The sequence below is a fragment of the Micropterus salmoides genome, unplaced genomic scaffold (genome assembly GCF_014851395.1).
Source record: "Micropterus salmoides isolate LMB-PRFRI ecotype aquatic unplaced genomic scaffold, ASM1485139v1 Ms_hic_scaffold_4, whole genome shotgun sequence".
In the NCBI taxonomy this organism is placed as follows: Eukaryota; Metazoa; Chordata; class Actinopteri; order Centrarchiformes; family Centrarchidae; genus Micropterus; species Micropterus salmoides.
Window position 1 is genome coordinate 15314660 of NW_024043372.1, and position 18833 is coordinate 15333492.

General features: G+C 39.2%; 1 protein-coding gene across 1 annotated transcript in view; it reads left to right on the forward strand.

Annotated features, from left to right (window-relative positions):
* The window catches only part of snta1 (syntrophin, alpha 1), a 52511-nt gene extending 38078 nt beyond the window's left edge, over positions 1–14433 (forward strand). Inside the window, exons 3-8 of the mRNA XM_038695927.1 lie at positions 7823–8018; positions 8364–8553; positions 8895–9025; positions 9516–9712; positions 11702–11889; positions 12780–14433. Coding sequence (XP_038551855.1) covers positions 7823–8018; positions 8364–8553; positions 8895–9025; positions 9516–9712; positions 11702–11889; positions 12780–12872 — 995 coding nt within the window. The 3' untranslated portion in view covers positions 12873–14433. The remainder of the gene's footprint in view (positions 1–7822; positions 8019–8363; positions 8554–8894; positions 9026–9515; positions 9713–11701; positions 11890–12779) is intronic.
* Positions 14434–18833: the final 4400 nt, after the last annotated feature.

Consider the following 18833-nt stretch of genomic DNA (forward strand, 5'->3'; position numbering starts at 1 on the left):
TGTGTGCATACATTTGTTTACTAAATCTATAAGATTTAACCAAATCTTTCTAATATGTAGTTGCATAGTCCACATCTTAACTGTCTCAAAGCATAAAAATCCTAGTTTTTGATGTCATTCAATTCATGCTTGGCCTCGCTAATGGCTTTTATTCCTTTTTACCTTGAGTGACCTCAATGTACTAAATGGAAACAGCAAGTGCTCCTTAGTGTTGCAAATGTATGTATGATGTTGTTTTGGCCCAAGACGACTTTCCTCGTTGGTGTAACATAGGGACATTCTTCGCCAGACATGGTTTACAGAGCCAACAGCATGCTTCTGAGGTCACTGACTAACCAATGACATTCCAGCTGCTCCCACGGTAACTAGTGGCGGGGGGAGAAGGAAGGGTGCTGGCAGTTAGCTTTAGAGCATTGTTTCGCCTTTGACAAGCCAATGACACTGTTTGACCACCAAGTCAAGAAGCATATTAATGACTGCCAATAACATCAACCTGCTGTTTTTTTCATTGGATACATTTGAACCATCAGAGTGTGTGGGGATACAGGCATAGGGTTGGGTTGATATAGTGGACGAGTGTGTGTTTGTGTGTGTATTAACACAATAGAGAGTACTGAATGAGCCAAGTGAGAAAATTTAAACTTGTGCTTTGGCAATTTGGACTGTCCAGGGAACTGGGAAAGGGGGGAAAAAAGCTTTTCAAACCACTGTTAAGTGAATTGTGTCAAAACTGAATTGGCTGAAAATGTGTGGTCAGGATTTGTGAGGTTCAATGTAAAGACTTTAGCAGGAAAAGCTTAGTGGCAGATTCTGCAGAAGCAAAGAAACTCCACACACACACACACACACACACACACACACACAGTACAAAAGTAGTTTCACTGGCTGCCAGATAAGCTAAAGTAATAACAGTGCCATCTCAGCTAATTTTAGCTCTGTATTGAATGTGCCACCACTGGTATTCATGGCAACATTTCTGGCTGAGCTTAGCTGTATGTTGAGTCTCTCTGTGTTGCCTGTCTCACTCTTTCTTATTCTCAGTCTTCTTTTCCTCCCTGTCTCTCACTTTTCCTTGTTGTTCATTCCTTTCCTCCTCTCCTTCTCATTCACCACTCTGTTTGAAAGCTATCTCCTCCGATTTGTTCTGTGGGGCCACAGCTAATGCCTGACATTTCTAATCTGGGAAACACCAATGCGATCATTTCCACATCGTTTTTTGGGGAATAGTAAAGCCTCTTTCCAAAAGTAAATATCTCCTTATACGTACCTGCTATGATTGGTGTTTTCCCCCCGCCTTTTCAGTTGTGCAGTTTGCGCAGCATGAAACACATTCATAAACTCAGTCTTGCATAATAAAGAAAAATGACCACTGAGAATAGAACACTGTTTATGTGCCAGATATTAGCACCACGAGCCATGCTTGCTTTCTCACTCCTGACTTTCTATGACAGCATTTTTAAGAAACTTTAATTGAGGTAATAAGTGTAGCGCTAGTTGCATGACTGAGATATCCTCATCATATACAGATAGCCATCAATGAATTGCCAGTCTGACCTGTCTGGCTGCACTGTGCCTGCGGCTCTTTATTATTCAGTATAGTTGCAGGGTTCAGAAGACCTTCTGTGATGGCTTCCACTTGAAACAATAATGTAGGCAATCCCATTTCCATTCCCAGTTTTGTGGACTAGCCTGCCATATTGAGATTGACCACATCAATTTTGAATGGCCTTGGTCCAGCAACAAGGAAGCAGTTGGCTGCCCCATGGTACAAACATCAATGGGTTGGCAAAAGAACAAATGGACAGAAGCTCATTTCCATGAAACATTACGTATGCAAGTTGACAGCTACTTCAAAGCTGTAGCTGGTACATATTGGTTGGTCGCTGCTTGATACGTGTTCCCAGTCTACACATCCCCGTCTGGTTTTGTCTACAAATGCATTTTTTTTTCTGGGTACATTAAGGCTGATTCGCATAGTGTACATGAGGCGAGTAAAAAAGAGAATTTTTCTGGTAGAAAAGGGAGAAATAAACTTTTACAGGCCCTTTAAATGTGTGAGGGTGATGTGAGGTGGGTGTGTGTATGCTTTTAAGTTCAAACACAAAGCATAACTTTAGGGGAGCATAGGACAAAAAACTAACTGGTAACTCAAAAGAGCAATTTCACGCTCAGGTCCTTAACACCATACTGGGATACCTATAGGGTTATTATGATAATTGAGTTTTGGTCCCAGTACCAAATGAAAGAACAAAAAATCTGTTACTTAGTAGGAAGCAGACTTTTTTCCTTATCTAACCAAAATGTCAGAATTCTCAAATGTTAAAACGAAGATTTCCCCTGTTCTGAATGATTTAGATTTGGTTCATCGCTCATCTCATTAATAATCATGAATATCTGATCTGTGCTACGGACACCAAGTCAGTACTGAGGGTGTACAGGCACCTAGTTTTTTCCACTTAAAGGACAAAAACATAGAGACTCAATAGTCCTAGATTCCACACCATTATGTTTTTGTAGATGCATTACTTTGTGTGCTCATTTGTGTGTGTTTGCATGTGTGCTAACACATGCACGTGTGAGAGCAAGCTTTTGCAGTAAACCCATAGTGTGTGTGTGTGTGTGCGTGCGTGGAAACCATACTGTTAGGCCATACATGGACGGGTTACTGTTAAACCAGCAAAGACAGTGGGCGAGAAAGAGAGACAGGGAGAAAGAGAAAGTATGTGAAGCAGGCATTTTCAATACTCTTATTCAAAAGATCGGAGGGGAAGAGTCATTCTTCTCAATGTGCTTTATAGATTTGAGAGAAAAACTTTTAATGATGAAAATTGTAGCTTTCAGATACTGAAACAATCCACTTCCCAAACCAAACTGAAAAGAAACTGACCACATCTCTGAAGAGAGAGGCAGAGGGAAAGATTAAAGACAGATTAGAGATCCAGGACATTTTTGAGAAAATTTTCCAAAGAAAAAGATGTGCAGATGGTGAGACAGTGAGCCTCCTGCTGACTCACAGGAGCTATTGTATGTTTATAGTTTTTAGCATTTACAAGCCTTTTTCTGCAGCAGTTAAGTCCCTGTCAGACTTTTAGGCACAGTAATCCCTAAATGCTCTGCCACTTTTTTATGTTAGCATCATGTTCAAAAAACAAACTGTCATTTCTTCCATAAATGTTCTTTTTTTCTTATATGACCATGTCACATTTCTGCAATGTAAAATGCTATACCTTTTATACAGCACCTTTCAAAACAGTTACACAGTGCTTTACAATACAAAAAAGAACACATTTAAAACAAAAAGAGAATAAAGTCAAACTAAAAGCCATGAAAGCTTAAACGCATACAACTAAAATATAAAACTACAAAAAGACATGTTTTTAATTGGGCTTTTGAGTGTAAAAGAAGCAGGATTGAACCCCTGATTTAATATTTTTGTCTAAAGTGATGTTTTGATTAAAAATAATGACACCAGATTATTTGATTATATCTTAACCTATGATCAGTGCCTCCTTATCTCAATGTCTTATCAATATTTAGTGGCAGGAAATGAAGTTATGAAGGGAGTTTAGCAGTGACAGTGTTCTGCTTTTTATGTAGGGTCACATTTTAGGTGGACCGGAGTATCGTCTGTGTAAAAATGGAAATATATAGGGATGGGGATCGAGACCCGGTTCCAAAAGGACCCGGTTCCAACAAATTCTCAAAACCCAAAAATCAGTAAGGTTCGAGCTTATCGATACTGCTATCGAGACTTGCGGGTCCTATGATGTAACGTTATGTCTCGAGCGTCAAATGATTTAATTTGAAACGCAATGGATAAGAAAATCATCACATACTGTAAGTACGTGCAATAAAACCTTCGCAAGTAAAAAGACAATACTTTATCAATACACCTGTCTGTAAGGTAATGTTAAACAAGTAGAAATGGTTAATCAAATCATCTCTGTCCTCAGTATCTCATCCTCTATGTTTTATACAAGCACAGCTAATGCTAGCTTGGCATTAGCCAAATGTTAAAAACAAGCTAAATAGAAAGCTGTCTGGAGTACAGACTGGTCTGTAGTCTTAAAAACTCAGCTGCTGGCTGAGACAAACCAGCCGCTCCTCCTTCTACCTGGTAACGTTACCTGCAGCCAGCGAGGGAGGAGGAGGGACTGATACAGACTGATGTTATTCTGTCTAAACCTCACTCACAAGAATGGACATGTGGCCAGTCTCAGCAGCCAGCAATAAGTCATTTAACACCTCGAGAAGCACAGTTTCAGTGCTATGTGTTTTTCTAAAAACAAAATCTAGATTCCAGTATGCTATGACTAAAAGTTAAGAGTTGATCTGATCCGACCTTTTCTAAAACCTTGGCCAAAGATTAGCTTAGAAATAGGCCAAACATTGTTAAGTTCAGGGGAATCAAGAAACGGTGTTTTTTTTTTTAAGAATTCAGGAAAAGAGCCTGTCAACAGTGAGCAGTTTAAAATTTGCAAAATAAAAGGACTGTAAAAAAAAACCAAAAAAAAAAAACCTTTTTTATTTTACATGTCGAATATCTAAAGACCAAGATTAGGGTTTCATTTCCATTACCATATCAGTTGGTGTAGATGGAGAGATTGCATTAAATGAGCAGAGGGAGACTGCACAGGGCTTCTCAACAGTAATTGGAAAATCTGGGGGAGAATTAAACTTCTTTTATTTATCTTCTGAGTAAAGAAGGAAAGAAATTCTTCACATTTTTCATTTAATATCTGGTCCAGGGGAGGATCAGGGACACGCCTCAAAATGTAGAACAACATTCTTGGATGTGACTGATTAATATAAATTAAAGCTAAATATGCAGCTTTAGAATTTTTCACCTCTCCGTTAAAGGTCTTATGTGCCCCGGGAAGCTCCAGGTGAACTATGAGTGCAGACGAATGTTTAGAATATTTTGATCTCTTCTCATTTCTCAATAAATGCAGATACTTTGTCACTGAAAGTGTTCAGTTTAATGACGTTCCTCCATTTGTCATTTCTACATATAGTGACAAGTGACAAGTAAGTGACACTACTGTAGATTCTGGGTTTATGAGGGTATTGAGGATTTTAAAGTGGCAGATTAGACTTAAAACAGACATTTGCAAGCCAAATGAGAACCATTGCTTTTATAAGAATGGCTGAAGATGGCATAGTGTGTCGCTGAAATTGGATAATTTAGTTGTTCCACCCTGCCAAGGGGGACTTAACAAGAGAATAATCTCTGGCCGTGCACAGGCCATCACATATACTGTAACTTCCTGTGATGCCTCTTCTCACAAGCTAGATGCCAATCGTGTGAGCATTACATCAGTAGTAGTCGTGTCCTTTTGAACAGAGTCAGCATGACACTTTTCCACAACAGATGCCTATGTGTGAAAGCTAAAAGCCATTACTTAAGCCGGCAGATGAAACAGGCAGTGTTACAAATATAGTGTCTGAAAGCAGCTTTAGTATGAGGTGGTTTAGAGTTGCTCAGAGTTCTTCATTAAAGACGTTTCAGATGGACCCATCTGAAACTTTTCACTGTTTTTATTCACTAACTCATTCTGCCATCTCCTGATAGGAGAGAGGAATAAAAATCTGAATGACTAGTACACTGTTTATAGTGAAACAAACCCATAAAAGATGTTTTAACAAAACAACTGGATGGCTGCCTGACTGGCTGCTTTACTTGCTGGCAGGGGCTCCATTTTGGGAATGGTGGAACACCCCTCTCTCACTCCTGTTGTCCTGTGCTGTGACTCTTCAACTTGCCCTCTGGCTACATGCCTCTTGTACTGTGCAAGAAGTGTACTTCACACTTCCCCAGTGAAACTAGAGCTCCGTCTTCAGCCTTCAGCCTCATGCCTTGCCATGTCCTCTGGACTATTTTTACTCCAGCAGTGGCTACTTCTGCCAAACCCATACCACAGCCTACTGGACTGGAGCTGAGGCCGTGTGTGTGTGTGTGTGTGTGTGTGTGTGTGTGTGTAGGTGTGTGATACAGCAGTGCATTCAAAGAGATGTGAGCGGAATAGAGCTGGGTGATGTGGCAAAGTAATATCACAAATTAAATTGGTGACACTAGATTATATCCCACAAAAAATGTGTAATTATGAGGCTTGGATGTTGGGACGGTGATCATGGGCTGCAGGTTTCTTTGTTCAAATCTGGCTAGGGATGTTTGTTGGCCATCTCTGTGCCTCACTGCAATTATGGGTTGGGAAACAAAAGAATAGACTGTATTTTTTGAAGAAATTAAAGTAATTATGGTCCAGATTTTGTAATGTAGTGGCTACTAGATATGGTCATTAAGGTAGAACAAAATAGTAAGTCTTAAACTTAAGGGAAAACAATTTTGAAAATATGTAAATAATTATTTGGAACCATGTAGTTAACAATATAACAAATGTTCAATAAATATTCACTTGAATCATACACAAATTAGGACTTATTATTTTATTAAGATGTTTTTTTTGTGGGGGAAAAGGGACCGAAAAAAGCTGTAAAAAAAAAAAAAGGTGTAATCAGTCAGAACATGTTTTTAGGAATACCCATGGTGTAGTTATGTGCTCTTAACCCTCCGGTCACACAGAGTACAGAACAATAATCAATAATCTATCAGTGAATAATGATAGTCCCATTGACTGTTTTGATTCATAAAACACAAGTGCCACTATTTACCAGTAGTCATTATTAGCGGAAATTAACCCAATTCAATCAAAATAGAAAAAAGTAATAATAATAATAATACATTTTATTTAGAGGCACCTTTCTGAACATTCACGGTCACAAGACATAATAAAACAGTACAGCAATAAACGATAAAATTAACAACTATAATTACAGTGCATAAAATCAGGGTATAAAATAAAATGGAAAGTGAGTCAATGTTGCGGGTGTCTGGTGGAAGAGAGTTCCAGAGACGAGGGGCAGAGCGGCTGAAGGCTCTGGACCCCATGGTGGTCAAACGAGCAGGAGGTATGGTGAGGTGAGTAGAAGAAGAAGACCTAAGAGTACGGGTGGGGGTGTTAATATGAAGGAGGTCAGTGAGGTACAGAGGAGCCGAGGTTATGAATGGCCTTGAAGGTCAGGAGCAGAGTTTTGAAATCAGTGCGGTATTTAACTGGAAGCCAATGAAGCTGCTGAAGGAAAGGAGTAATATGATTAGTTGAAGTTTATGTATGGATTTGAGGGGAAGACCAACGAGAAGAGAATTACTATAATCAATGCGGGATGTGACCAGTGTGTGAACGAGAATGGCTGTACTAGTGGGTGAGGGAGACAGTCGGAGGCGATTAATGTTACGTAATTGGAAGTATGCACACCGAGTGACATTATTAATGTGAGCTTGAAATGAAAGTGTGCTGTCGAGTTAAAACATGTTTTAAACAATCGTTATAGAAAAAGATATGTGCACATGAAACCAAATCCCCTCTCTGCCTCCAGCTGTTGGTCAAGGCATGCCCACCCATGCTATAATCACCCACATACAATTATTATTTTAGTAAATAATATTATCTGTGTATCTTTTTTTAAGAGTATATATACTGAATTCACTTGGTTATTATTTGCCATGTTGAAAGAGCATGATAACCTCCATAAAGCTGAGTTACAGTTACAGAGAATTCTTCACAGATGAATTTTAAAACTTTTTAAAGCTGTTCTAAAGTTGTTTTAAAGTGCTGCTACAGTTTACAACTCATCTCTGATCCTGGAGGCTCCAAATTCATAACCCAAATTCCTTTTTCTCTCCCCCATCTTTCCTCTTCTCTCGCCTGTCCGCTTTATCTAAATCTCTCTCGCTCTCGCTCACACTCTCGCTCTGCATCAGTGAAATACATCAAGGAGATGTCGGCCGTCTTTAAAAGCTCAGGCTCCCCTGGGGCCGCCCTCCCCTGGGACTCTCCCCCCTCCACACCTCAGAGGGGCACTGAGCTCTCACCCGCTGAGGTGAAGGAGCCCCGCAGCATCCCGCTGAAGATGTGTCAGGTGTCACGAAAACAGTGCCCCCCGGACACAGAGAACAGGTACTGCATGTTAGACGTTTACAGCTTTATAATGTTTGATTTTCACTTCATACCTTTCTTTAGAAAAACGCAGCTCATAGACCTCAACCTGAAAATAACCTGAAAATAACAAAATGGCATACAGAGAATATTGTAAAAGGGACTTCATGCCCTATCTTGCTCACATATTATCTTTGTTATCTTGCTCACATATTCTCTTTGTTAATATCTGAAACTTCCTCTTCACCCTCAAGCTTTTCTCTCTTTTCCATTTGTCTTTTAGTTTCTCTAACTGGCCCCTTTTTCCCCCATCTCCCTTTTGTCTCCCTGCTCGCTTCTCTCTCTTCCTCTCATCTCATCTGCCAGGTATTTCGAGGTGATTTCGTCCAACAGAAAGAATTCTGTGTTCCTGCGGGCAAAAGACCCAGCCATGGCCCAGTCCTGGTACAATGCCATCCAGGCTGGCGCTGCCAACCTTTTACCGCGAGTAAAGGAGGAGATGAAGAGCATGCAGCCTGGCATGGAGGTTAAACATCTGGGCTGGATTACAGAGCAGGTATGAAAGAATACAGACGTGCTGTACATCGTCCGTACTGCAAGACCTGCTTTACCTCCTGTGGTTTTTAGTATTTCATGGTGCCCTGTCAGTGAATGTGCTGTGTTTTTTTTATATGTTATATGCTTTTACAGCCTTTTTCATGTTTTTCAGAGGTGAAGACAAGTTTTGATTCTTAAAGTGCATGCAGTGACACACAAATATAAAAAAGATGCATACAAGTTTATGCGTGGTCATCTGTAAATGTACCACGTTCTGTATGTTAATCAGAAAGTGCAATATGAGGGACTTCAAATGTTTCAATGATTCTTCAACTGTGCTACAAATGTGCATGTATGCAGGTCACCCAGGGTCCAGAGAGACCAGTACTGGCTGTGTTGACCGACAGAGACCTGCTTCTGTATCCGTCCTTGCCTGAAAGCAAAGAGAGCCTCAGCAACCCAGCCAAGAGTCACCCACTCATTGCTACCAGGTTCACACACATAAATGGCTGCATATATACACACATACACCACATTTAGTACTAGATATTAACACTCTCGGTCTTTCACTCTTTCACAAAGACTTTTACATACTGTAACTAATGTAATGTAACATTTGGCATTTTATAAACTTAACAGAGCTGTCCTCCACCCTAAGGAGCCCACTTTTGGGTTGACAGACCTTTTTTGGGGGGGGGGGCTAGTCAAAGAGCACATGCTCACTCTTTCCATAAATGAACCATTGGATATTTTGCCACACGTCACATTCATTTGGAAAACATTAGTGGAACCAGAACCTATGAGTCATGTGTTTTTCCTCCCTTCTTTCTCTCCTTTGCTCTCCACATCTCAGTTTTTGCCTCTGTAACACACAAACTTGCATACCCCTTAATTTGCTCTCCTGGACCATCCTTTTCTGTGAAACTTAATTCTCCTCTTCCTCATCCACGTTCTTCTCATACTTTCTCCTCTCCCCTTTAGACTGGTCCACTCTGGCCCAGGAAAAAGTTCTCCTCTCCTGGACTCTGACCTCTCATTTGGCCTGCGTTCGGGTACTAAGCAAGGAGTGGAGACCCATGTGTTCAGGGTAGATTCTGCCAAGGAGCTGTCCACCTGGACTCATCTGCTGGTGGAGGGTTGCCATAATGCTGCTGAGCTCATCAAGGAGGTCACCACGGGTACAGATGTTTAATTAGATTGTTTAATAATAATAATAATAATAACTTTGATTTATATAGTGCCTTTCACAAACCCAAGGACGCTTAACAAACAAGGGGGGGCCGGGATTAAAGCCCATAGGCCTCAGTGAAGAGGTGTGTTTTAAGATGGTTTTTAAAGGTAATTAGAGAGGAGGCAGAGCGGATGGCAAGAGGAAGCTTGTTCCAGAGTGAAGGTGCACCAACACAGAAGGCTCTGTCACCAAAGGTCTGGAGCCTGGAATTAGGGACAGCGAGCAGGTGACTGAGTGGAGGGATGGAGTAGATCTGTGAGGTACTGTGGTGCAAGTCCATGGAGAGATTTGTACGTCAGAAGGAGGATTTTATATTTGATCTGGGACTTAACTGGCAGCCAGTGAAGCTTCTTAAGGTTGGCAGTCCAAGTTTTGTGTGGGTGAGCATCCTAGCCGCAGAGTTTTGTACATACTGGAGTCTGTCAGTAGCCTTGCTGGGCAGACCGAACAGGATACCGTTACAGTAGTTTGACTCCCAGTTCTTTCTTCATTCCTGCTATACATTTCCCTCCACCTACGAGTAGAAAATTAAAACTTTGTTCTGCACAAAGAATTGCCAGAAATAATATTTGATTGTCTCTGAGTCGTGCTTGTCTTTGCCTGAGTGAAAAGAGAATGACACAACCAAGGTTCAACGTTTGACTCCCACTGGGGTCTCCCTTTGTAAAAATGCAACAAATGCATTCTCTGTCAAGGCACAAAAGGGCAGTTCCTCTATAACACCAAACACAACACTGCTGTCGATCTAAAACTGATTGACAGGTCTTCTACTAACTAATACAAGTAAATCTTAGCCGTAGCTGTTTAAGAGTCATGCAGATTGCATGCAAAAATGTTGACTATATTGATCAATCTCCACAATCAAATGTTAAATGGAATGCACTTGCTCTTCCCACTTGACACCTTCACACGAACATTCATACACTAATGGCAGGGGCTTCCATGCAAGGTGCCAACTGCTCATCAGAAAGAAGGAATAACATTCACACACGCAGACCAATGGCACAGCCATTTGGAGCAATCTGGTGTTCAATATCTTGCCCAAGGACACTTTGACATGCAGACTGGCGGAGCCAGGGATCGAACGGCCGACTGGACGACCCTCTCTACCTAAAATCGTTTTAATCCAAACGATTAGTGATTTGGTACAAGACGTGGTTTCTATCCAACAGAAACACATAATACATAATATAAGCCTATCTCACAAAGCAGGATTAGGAGTTATGATTTATTGTTTCTTGGACAATGACTCTGGGATTGTAGTCTTTTGAAAAATGTCCTCAATCTCTGCAAATTTCTTCTGGCTACATGTTTCCAAATGACGTGAGCTGGGTTTTAGAAAGAAAATATTTTATAATAGATTTTTATGAACAAGACAAAACCTTTTTTTGTTTCAAATCCAGCTATATATATGGCATTTCATAAGCCAGTGTCCGCTCTGGGTAACAGTACAGATCTTTTTACTTCGATGATCCAGATTCTGCATTTTAGTTATGAACGGTTCCTTTAGAAACTTAGTAATCCTACTTTTGTGAGACAGGCACCAGTTCACTTAACAGTGCAGTGTGGTAATATTGTAACATTGCCCTCTGCTGGTAGCTTCAGGTGGTGCAAAAACGTTTTATTTTAGTGTTAGAATTAGGACGAGTGTTCCATTTAACTAAGATTCAACCTATTCTCTTTTCTTAACAATAAGCTTTATTTATCCTTTCAGTGCATTAAGGTATCCCATTCACAGGATTCAACCAAGGATTCTGGGCTCTGTATTAACACTGTTACACTGAGCTCACATCAAAATGAGAACACAAGAAATATGTGATATCAGTCCAGATTTGTATATGAACAATTTCAGCTAAGCGCTGAAGAACCTTTGCATTACCTTCCTTTTCTTCCTCCACCTTTATGGTAACGCGTGTTATTTTCTCTCCCCTTGCAGCCTGTAGTTGGAATGGGAAGGAGTGTACCCTAGGAGTGCACATCGATGAGGGTTTCACACTATTCACCGAAGAGATGGGTGTCAGGAAATGTATTCTGCTCCAACAACCTTTTGAGCGCCTAAGAATGTCCTCAGACGATGGAGTTCGCATGATGTTCCTTGACTTTGGAGGCCCTGAGGCCGAGATTGTAAGTTACTGTTTTCCATCGGTATTTAGCGTTTTTAATCATGTTAAATTATAACAACCATCAATTTGAGCAGTTGAATGTCAACATTAGCTTAATTGTTATCAAGCATGACAGTTGGTTTCAGTGTTTGTGACTGAACGAAATCTAATAGATAACATTAAAAGCAAATGTCTTATCTTTAAAAGCACTATCACTATGCCACTGGCATTTTGTAAGTTCTAAATAATTATACAAATGTGTCAATAAAACTTATTTTGACAAAATAACTCAAGATCCTACTAACCTTTTAAGATAAGATAATACTTTATGGATCCCCAGAGGGGAAATTTGGGGATTACAGCAACACCAAGAGAGATATAAGTAAAGATAAACAGAGAAACTTGAACATAAATAGGTATATAAAATAAGAACTATACAAGCACATTTGAACTCAAATTACAGTCAATAGCAGTACACATACAACACCCACAACAGGTGTTGAATTAATAGTGCTTTGCAGAGCTTTTAACCACATTTCATGGTCTTCACCAGTGAAAAATGTTTGCTCAGTTGTCAAGGAGATGGCCAAAAATCTATTACTAACTACTGTTTCCAAGATCAGGAATGAACGTTTGGCAACATATTGATTTTTTATAGTATTTAAGTACTTCTTCCTCTGATTCTAACATGTTTGTTTTGTATACTTTAAACATATACAGAAATGATCATTTATCTTGTTTTTCTTAAAAACTTGCAACCTTGATCTTGCAACCTGACAAGATGTTTATCATGTAATGAAGAGGCATGCAACCATCAGTGTGAAATATATCATTACAAAGTTTTTTTCTCATTCTGACTTTTTTATCTCTATTTTATATTTCCTGCTCTCCAAAATCTATCTCTTCTTTCAGCAACTGGACCTCCACTGTTGCCCTAAGACCATAGTCTTCATCATCCACTCTTTCCTGTCTGCTAAGGTCAAGCGACTTGGCCTCCTGGCATGATAATGGCCAGCCATCCAGAACATCAACAATAGGAATATTCAATAAAACACACAGCCCAGAAGACTCTGAAACAGCAGAGAATGTTGCGCAGGAGAGGATACTGACTAACCCCTTCTTTTCAGCCTCCCTAGGCCTTTAAGATTCTGATCTCTGATCAGTCACCTCCTAGTCTTTCCTGGGAAGTGCAGAGAAAAGTGCAACATTGAAGGACCTTTGTTTAACTTGTAGTTGTAAGGGAAAGAGAGGTTTTACAGATGGTGAGAATCAGCAGCCATTTAAGGGATGTGACATCTGTCAAATGTGTTACTGTAGGTCATGACACTTTATGATGGTAAACTGTGTGAATATGACAGCCTGCATCTTAATGTTTCTAAGCTTGAAGTCCCAGCCATTTAATGTATTTTGCCCAATTGTTCATTTTTGTTTTGTTTCATTAGTCACAGCAGGCCTTTGTCATGCGAATCCTTTCATCTTTCAATCTTTGCTTTATGTGCTGTGCCAGTTATAACAAATGATATTTCACAAATTTCCTGATTGATGTCGGACAAACAATTTTTTTTTTTTTTAAAGGCAGCTTCAGTGGAGTGACAGAATGACACGACTGATCACTACATGGTCAATAGTTTGTACTGTACAAAGTACAGAATACAACTATAATGATATGTTTTTTATGTAGATGCTTAAGTTGCCTTTACCCTGAATTTCCATGAAAGAAGCTACATGCTTTTTGTTGAAGACAACTTTCAAATGTTAAATCATATGTATTTTTTATTGCAGCTGAATTCTGTCTCTCTCCTTCCCTGTTTTAAGTGAGCTCCTAATTCATGGCCTAACAAAGAGAAATGACTAGAGTATATTATAAAAGGCTTTTTTTATTAATTATGTTTTAGCATAACCAATAAAGTAGATAAAATATTGCAATTTTCCTAACAACAAAAAACTTCCTTGAATTTGCATGCCTTAGACAGACAGACTCTACAGTGTCATTTCATTTCAGCTCATCTGAAGTATAAAATAAGAACTCTTGTGTTTTTAGAGTCCTACTGACAAAGGTTGTGCTATAATCATGATGGATGACAAACAGTTGGCTGAAAGAGTGCCAGTCCAGCTAAGCTACTTCTCCCGTATAGATAAGTGTTCGAGTACAAGTACAGAGTTTAGCTTTTTTATAAACCTATTCTATAGTACAGTGTTTTTGTCTGTACTTCATAATTGAATCACCAGAGAGGACAGACAGGCTTCATCAGAAAGCACTGATAGTCCATTTTTACACAATTTGTCCAACATTTAAATATATTAAATTACCATAGAAAAGATTTTGAGTTGTTTACATCATAAAGTGTTTTATTATTTACAATTTATTATTTGTGTCGACTGAACATCCACAACTTGGGGCCTTCTCTCTATGTCCAACACTAAACAGACTTGTATTAATATATATTTCAAACCTAAAACTTGTTTGCTTTCAGGAATAAAATGTATTATATATTCTTATTTAAACAAAGGTGTGCCTTGCAGGGTTGTTTGTATATAAACATGTAATAAACTTTGTTAACTTTTATTGTTGTTGCTTGTGCTTTATCAATGCAGCATAAATGTTACTCTTGATTTTTTTTTTTCGTTGATCGCTGAAGACTAAGCTAAACTGTAAACATAAAACATACAGTATCTATGTACTTGGTTTTTTTTTTAGTTAAATATTGAACTGAAAATCATATTAAATTTAAATCAATTTTACAGATGGGTGGGTTACTGATTAAAGCTGCACTAATACATATTTTTAAATCACCAAAGGATGAAATGTGTACTGTAAAAGGTTTTGCTTGAAGTGCCAAACCAACTTGACTCTGCACTTCCCCACAGCTCCATCAAAGCATTTTAGCTACTTTCAGCCATAAAAACTATAGGGCGCACCCTTTTTATATACAGTCTATCGGGGCACCATGTCACATATCGGGTCATAACTGCTGCTAACTGCCGTTAGCTAGCTGACAGGAACAGGGCTCAGCAGACTCTTAGTAAACACGGCCGGATTGGGACCAAACACAGCCTCCAAGATCAACGGAGGCCAGGAAATACAACAGGGAATACAGTACCAAGGTGATTTACAGTGGCTTTGACCAGGACTCTGACTCTGGGGACGACAAAGTCACAGTGAGTTCAGGTGGGAACAGGAGAGGCATCAAGCAGGAAAGGCTGAGAGAGTGAGCGGTGGGCATCGAGAGACAGAATATTATTACATCTAACAAAGTGAATTAAGGGTTTATTTTGATCCTACCAGAGTTGGTGATTGTTGGAACAGAGGAAACACTAACTATGCCGGTTTTGGGGGGGTTGTTTTTTTTTATTATTTTGCAACTCCCACTATCGGACTATCGCCTGCTGAGGTACAAACTGTCCTGGTGACAGGACAGGCCAGGGCTAGCTGGTCAGCATGCTAACTTCAGTAGATACAGTATCTCTGCAACACAACACAAAGAGTCTTTGACATAATATTAGAGCTAGTGTTGTAGTCAAGACCACCCAAACCGAGACCAAGTCAAGACCAAGACCAGAGTTTATTGAGACTGAGACAAGACCAAGACTTTTAGGGGCTGAGACCAAGTCGAGACCAAGACCAGTTCCCCACATTACATGACACAATAAATGTGGAACAAGATCATAGGTACTTCTCAAATTGATCTGAAAGATCCATATTTCGATTAAAACACTCAAACACGAGTTGAAATCAACGTAAGCGTCTTTATTCAACACTTCTTTCCCATGCTTACCTTCGCGACAGACAGGGGTGACAGTCGCATGTAACAGTAAAAATAAATTTTTAATTAGGATTTTTGGTTGCATTTGAAGCAATATGTTTTACATCCAATCAAAGTTAGGATGTTAACAAATAAATCAGACAACAATGCAAAAACAATTGACTGGAATTCCTTAAGTTATGATCTTGACTGTTCTTGAAATAAAATACTGAGTCCTCAATGTCCAAGACTGAGACAAGACCAAGTACAAATGTGGTCGAGTCCAAGACGAGACCAAGACCAAAAAGTGGTCTTAAGACCGGTCTCGAGTACTACAACACTAATTAGAGCTGTTACTTCTTCACATTATGTTAATAATATTAGTTATTTTTTTGAATGTTTTAAACTTAAATCTAGGCTATCTATCTATCTATCTATCTATCTATCTATCTATCTCTTTTGTAATAGCTCTTAAACAGTCCTTTTTGAAGTCAGTGCAAATGCTCTTTTCTTATCCAGCTGCAAGTTTTAATGTCATTTCTCATGGTCTTTAACGAGCCGTTCCACTGAGCTGCTTCAGACAGCAGATCTAGCCTTCACACAGTCTTTATTTAACAGTCCCAGTTGGTGGTCTGACAGTTTTATTAAGTCCAGACAGATCTGTAGAATGGGCAGAGCAAAGATGATGATGATGAGATGCTTAAGTCAGCGGGGTGTGTGATGGAGACAGTTAGGCCTGCTGCTAGCTATTGTAAAAGAAGCAAGCAAACAGTCCCCGCTTATATGCTTTTACTGCCACGAGGCAGTGTTATCAGTGAGGCGCAGATGCTGCTTGTTACTCTGCACTGTGTCTGTGTGTGTGTGTGTGTGTGCATATGATTTTTAAACACATGTGCATGTGTGTGCCTGAACAATAAATGGAAGCTGGAGAGTCTAGTAATAACAAACTGTGAGTTGTATATCAGCCCATAAAAATCAGAATAGAGTGTTCACATTTGATCATATCTTCTCTCTCCTTTCTCCCCTCCCTCCCCTTTCAGCTCTTGCTCCTCTTGTTGAGATGTTACCATGGTAACGGCAGGGCGCTCTCAGATTGGCTGCGTCCATCTCTTCCCCTGAACTATGGTTTTGCTGATGAAATTGCCAATCAAGCCTCTCAGATTTGCTGGAGAGGAGGAGGAGATTGTGTGAATATATTTTGATTAACAAAAATGGAAGGGCACTTAGGAGGGAGAGGAAGGGGGAGAAAATTGTCAGAAAATATGATGTTAGTAAGTGAAGGGGGCTAAGAAAAAATGTTGCACTGGATAGAGTATCTTCTGCAATCCCTTCTTTTGTGTTGAAGCCTGGAGAGCAAACATTATCACATACAAAGAGAAGGAATATTGACTCTAAATAAGATTGGATAGGCACTGTAACATTTTGCCAGTCGGGCATTATGGTCTTGGAATTTCCACAATAACCAGGAATATCATGTGAATGTAGACATAAAAGAATGAAAAGAACTGGAGAGATTGGAGATGAGACTAGTCCGGGCTGATCAACTGCTGGAGTTTTAGCGCAGATAATATTTATACTATTTTGTCAAATCTGTGTTTTTTCAGCATAATAATACAGGGCAGACATTTTCAATCAATCAGTCTCCATTATCAGCTGCATTATCAGCCAACAATGAGGCATCTGTGAAAACATTAAATACACTGTGATGAAATTGGAAACCTATTGTTCTCTTGAATATAGACACAAGCATTCCCAAATGTATAAAATACACTTTGGCACATGGCATGCATAAAACAGCTCTAAATGGGCTAAAATGCGCCAAAACACTGATATGACCCAACTGTGGTAAACAAGTGTTAGGAGCAGTTTCCATTAAGTAAACAAAAGATCGTTGAATATGGCAAGAAGTAAATTTACCATGTTGTGGTTTTAGCACAGTGTCCTGCACTACAATCAAATAAACCTTTGTTATTTGAAAGATGAAAAAAGATGCGCTCCAGCTCGGGCATAAGGTCAATGAAATGTTACCATAACTTAACTTAACTTAACTTAGACTTTATTTGTCCCCGTAGGGCAATTGGTTCTGCAGCAAGATATAGACACAGGACAGACACATATGCAAGACCGAAATACATAAATACTAAATGTTAGTATCCTCCCCTCTGGTAGGCGCTGCAGAGCACTGTACGCCAAAACCAACAGACTTAGGAACAGTTTCTTCCCACAAGCCATCACTCTGATGAACAGCTGATTTCAATTCCTGTGCAATAACCCAGTATCTCTGTCTCTTATCAGCCACCTGTTTACTGGCTAACCCTTATTATTTATTCATCATCTCTATTTCAGTGCTGTTATATTGTCATATTGTAGATACTGTATACCAATCCACCTACCTCAAGTCATTACTCCTGCACAAAATACTTATTTATTCCAGCATCCTTTGCACTCTGCTCACTGCACTATTTGTCAATATGTCTATATTGTTTTTGTTCATGGTGTGTATATTTGTGTTGTCTACACTGAAGTCTGTGACTGATTTTATTTTATTTTTATTATTGTGATTTTGTATTTTTCTATGAGTAAGCACATCGTGAGAAATGTACAATCCAGAGTCAAATTCCTCATATGTGTACACATACCTGGCAATAAAGCTGATTCTGATTCTGATTATGGTTTTGGTGAAAATTTGTCTTATGTGAGGTTCCACACTCACAAGTTTAACTGATTAAAATCTATTACATTTTCACTACTTTTCTTTTAATTTGTCTATAGTGTCAAATTCTTTGTTAAACTAATAAATTAGACAATGATGAAAAGTTTTTATTTTTAATGGGAAGGTATTACAGTGGATATGCCGTTTTGAAATGACTAAATTAAAATGTCCTCTTAAATAATTGCCAGGGAAGGATTCTGAGTTGGCACCATTTGTACACTTTATCACTCCATTAGAGCTTCATGAAGTGAGCATTACTTTTTATGAAATAACCAACAGCTGTTGGTAAAGATGACGATCATAATCACTAATTGCTTATTGTGGTTACTGTCTCGATCACTTTGTTTGTAAAGACATCAATATTATCACTCTTATCATCAGTGTTGTTGTCATTGTCATTATGAAAGCTGTGGACCTTGTCTTAAGGTCTGAGCGAATCACCACGCTGTGGCAGGCTTTCTTCAAAATTAAGTGTTTAATCAAAAGATCTAGTATGGTTGTGAATGCAAA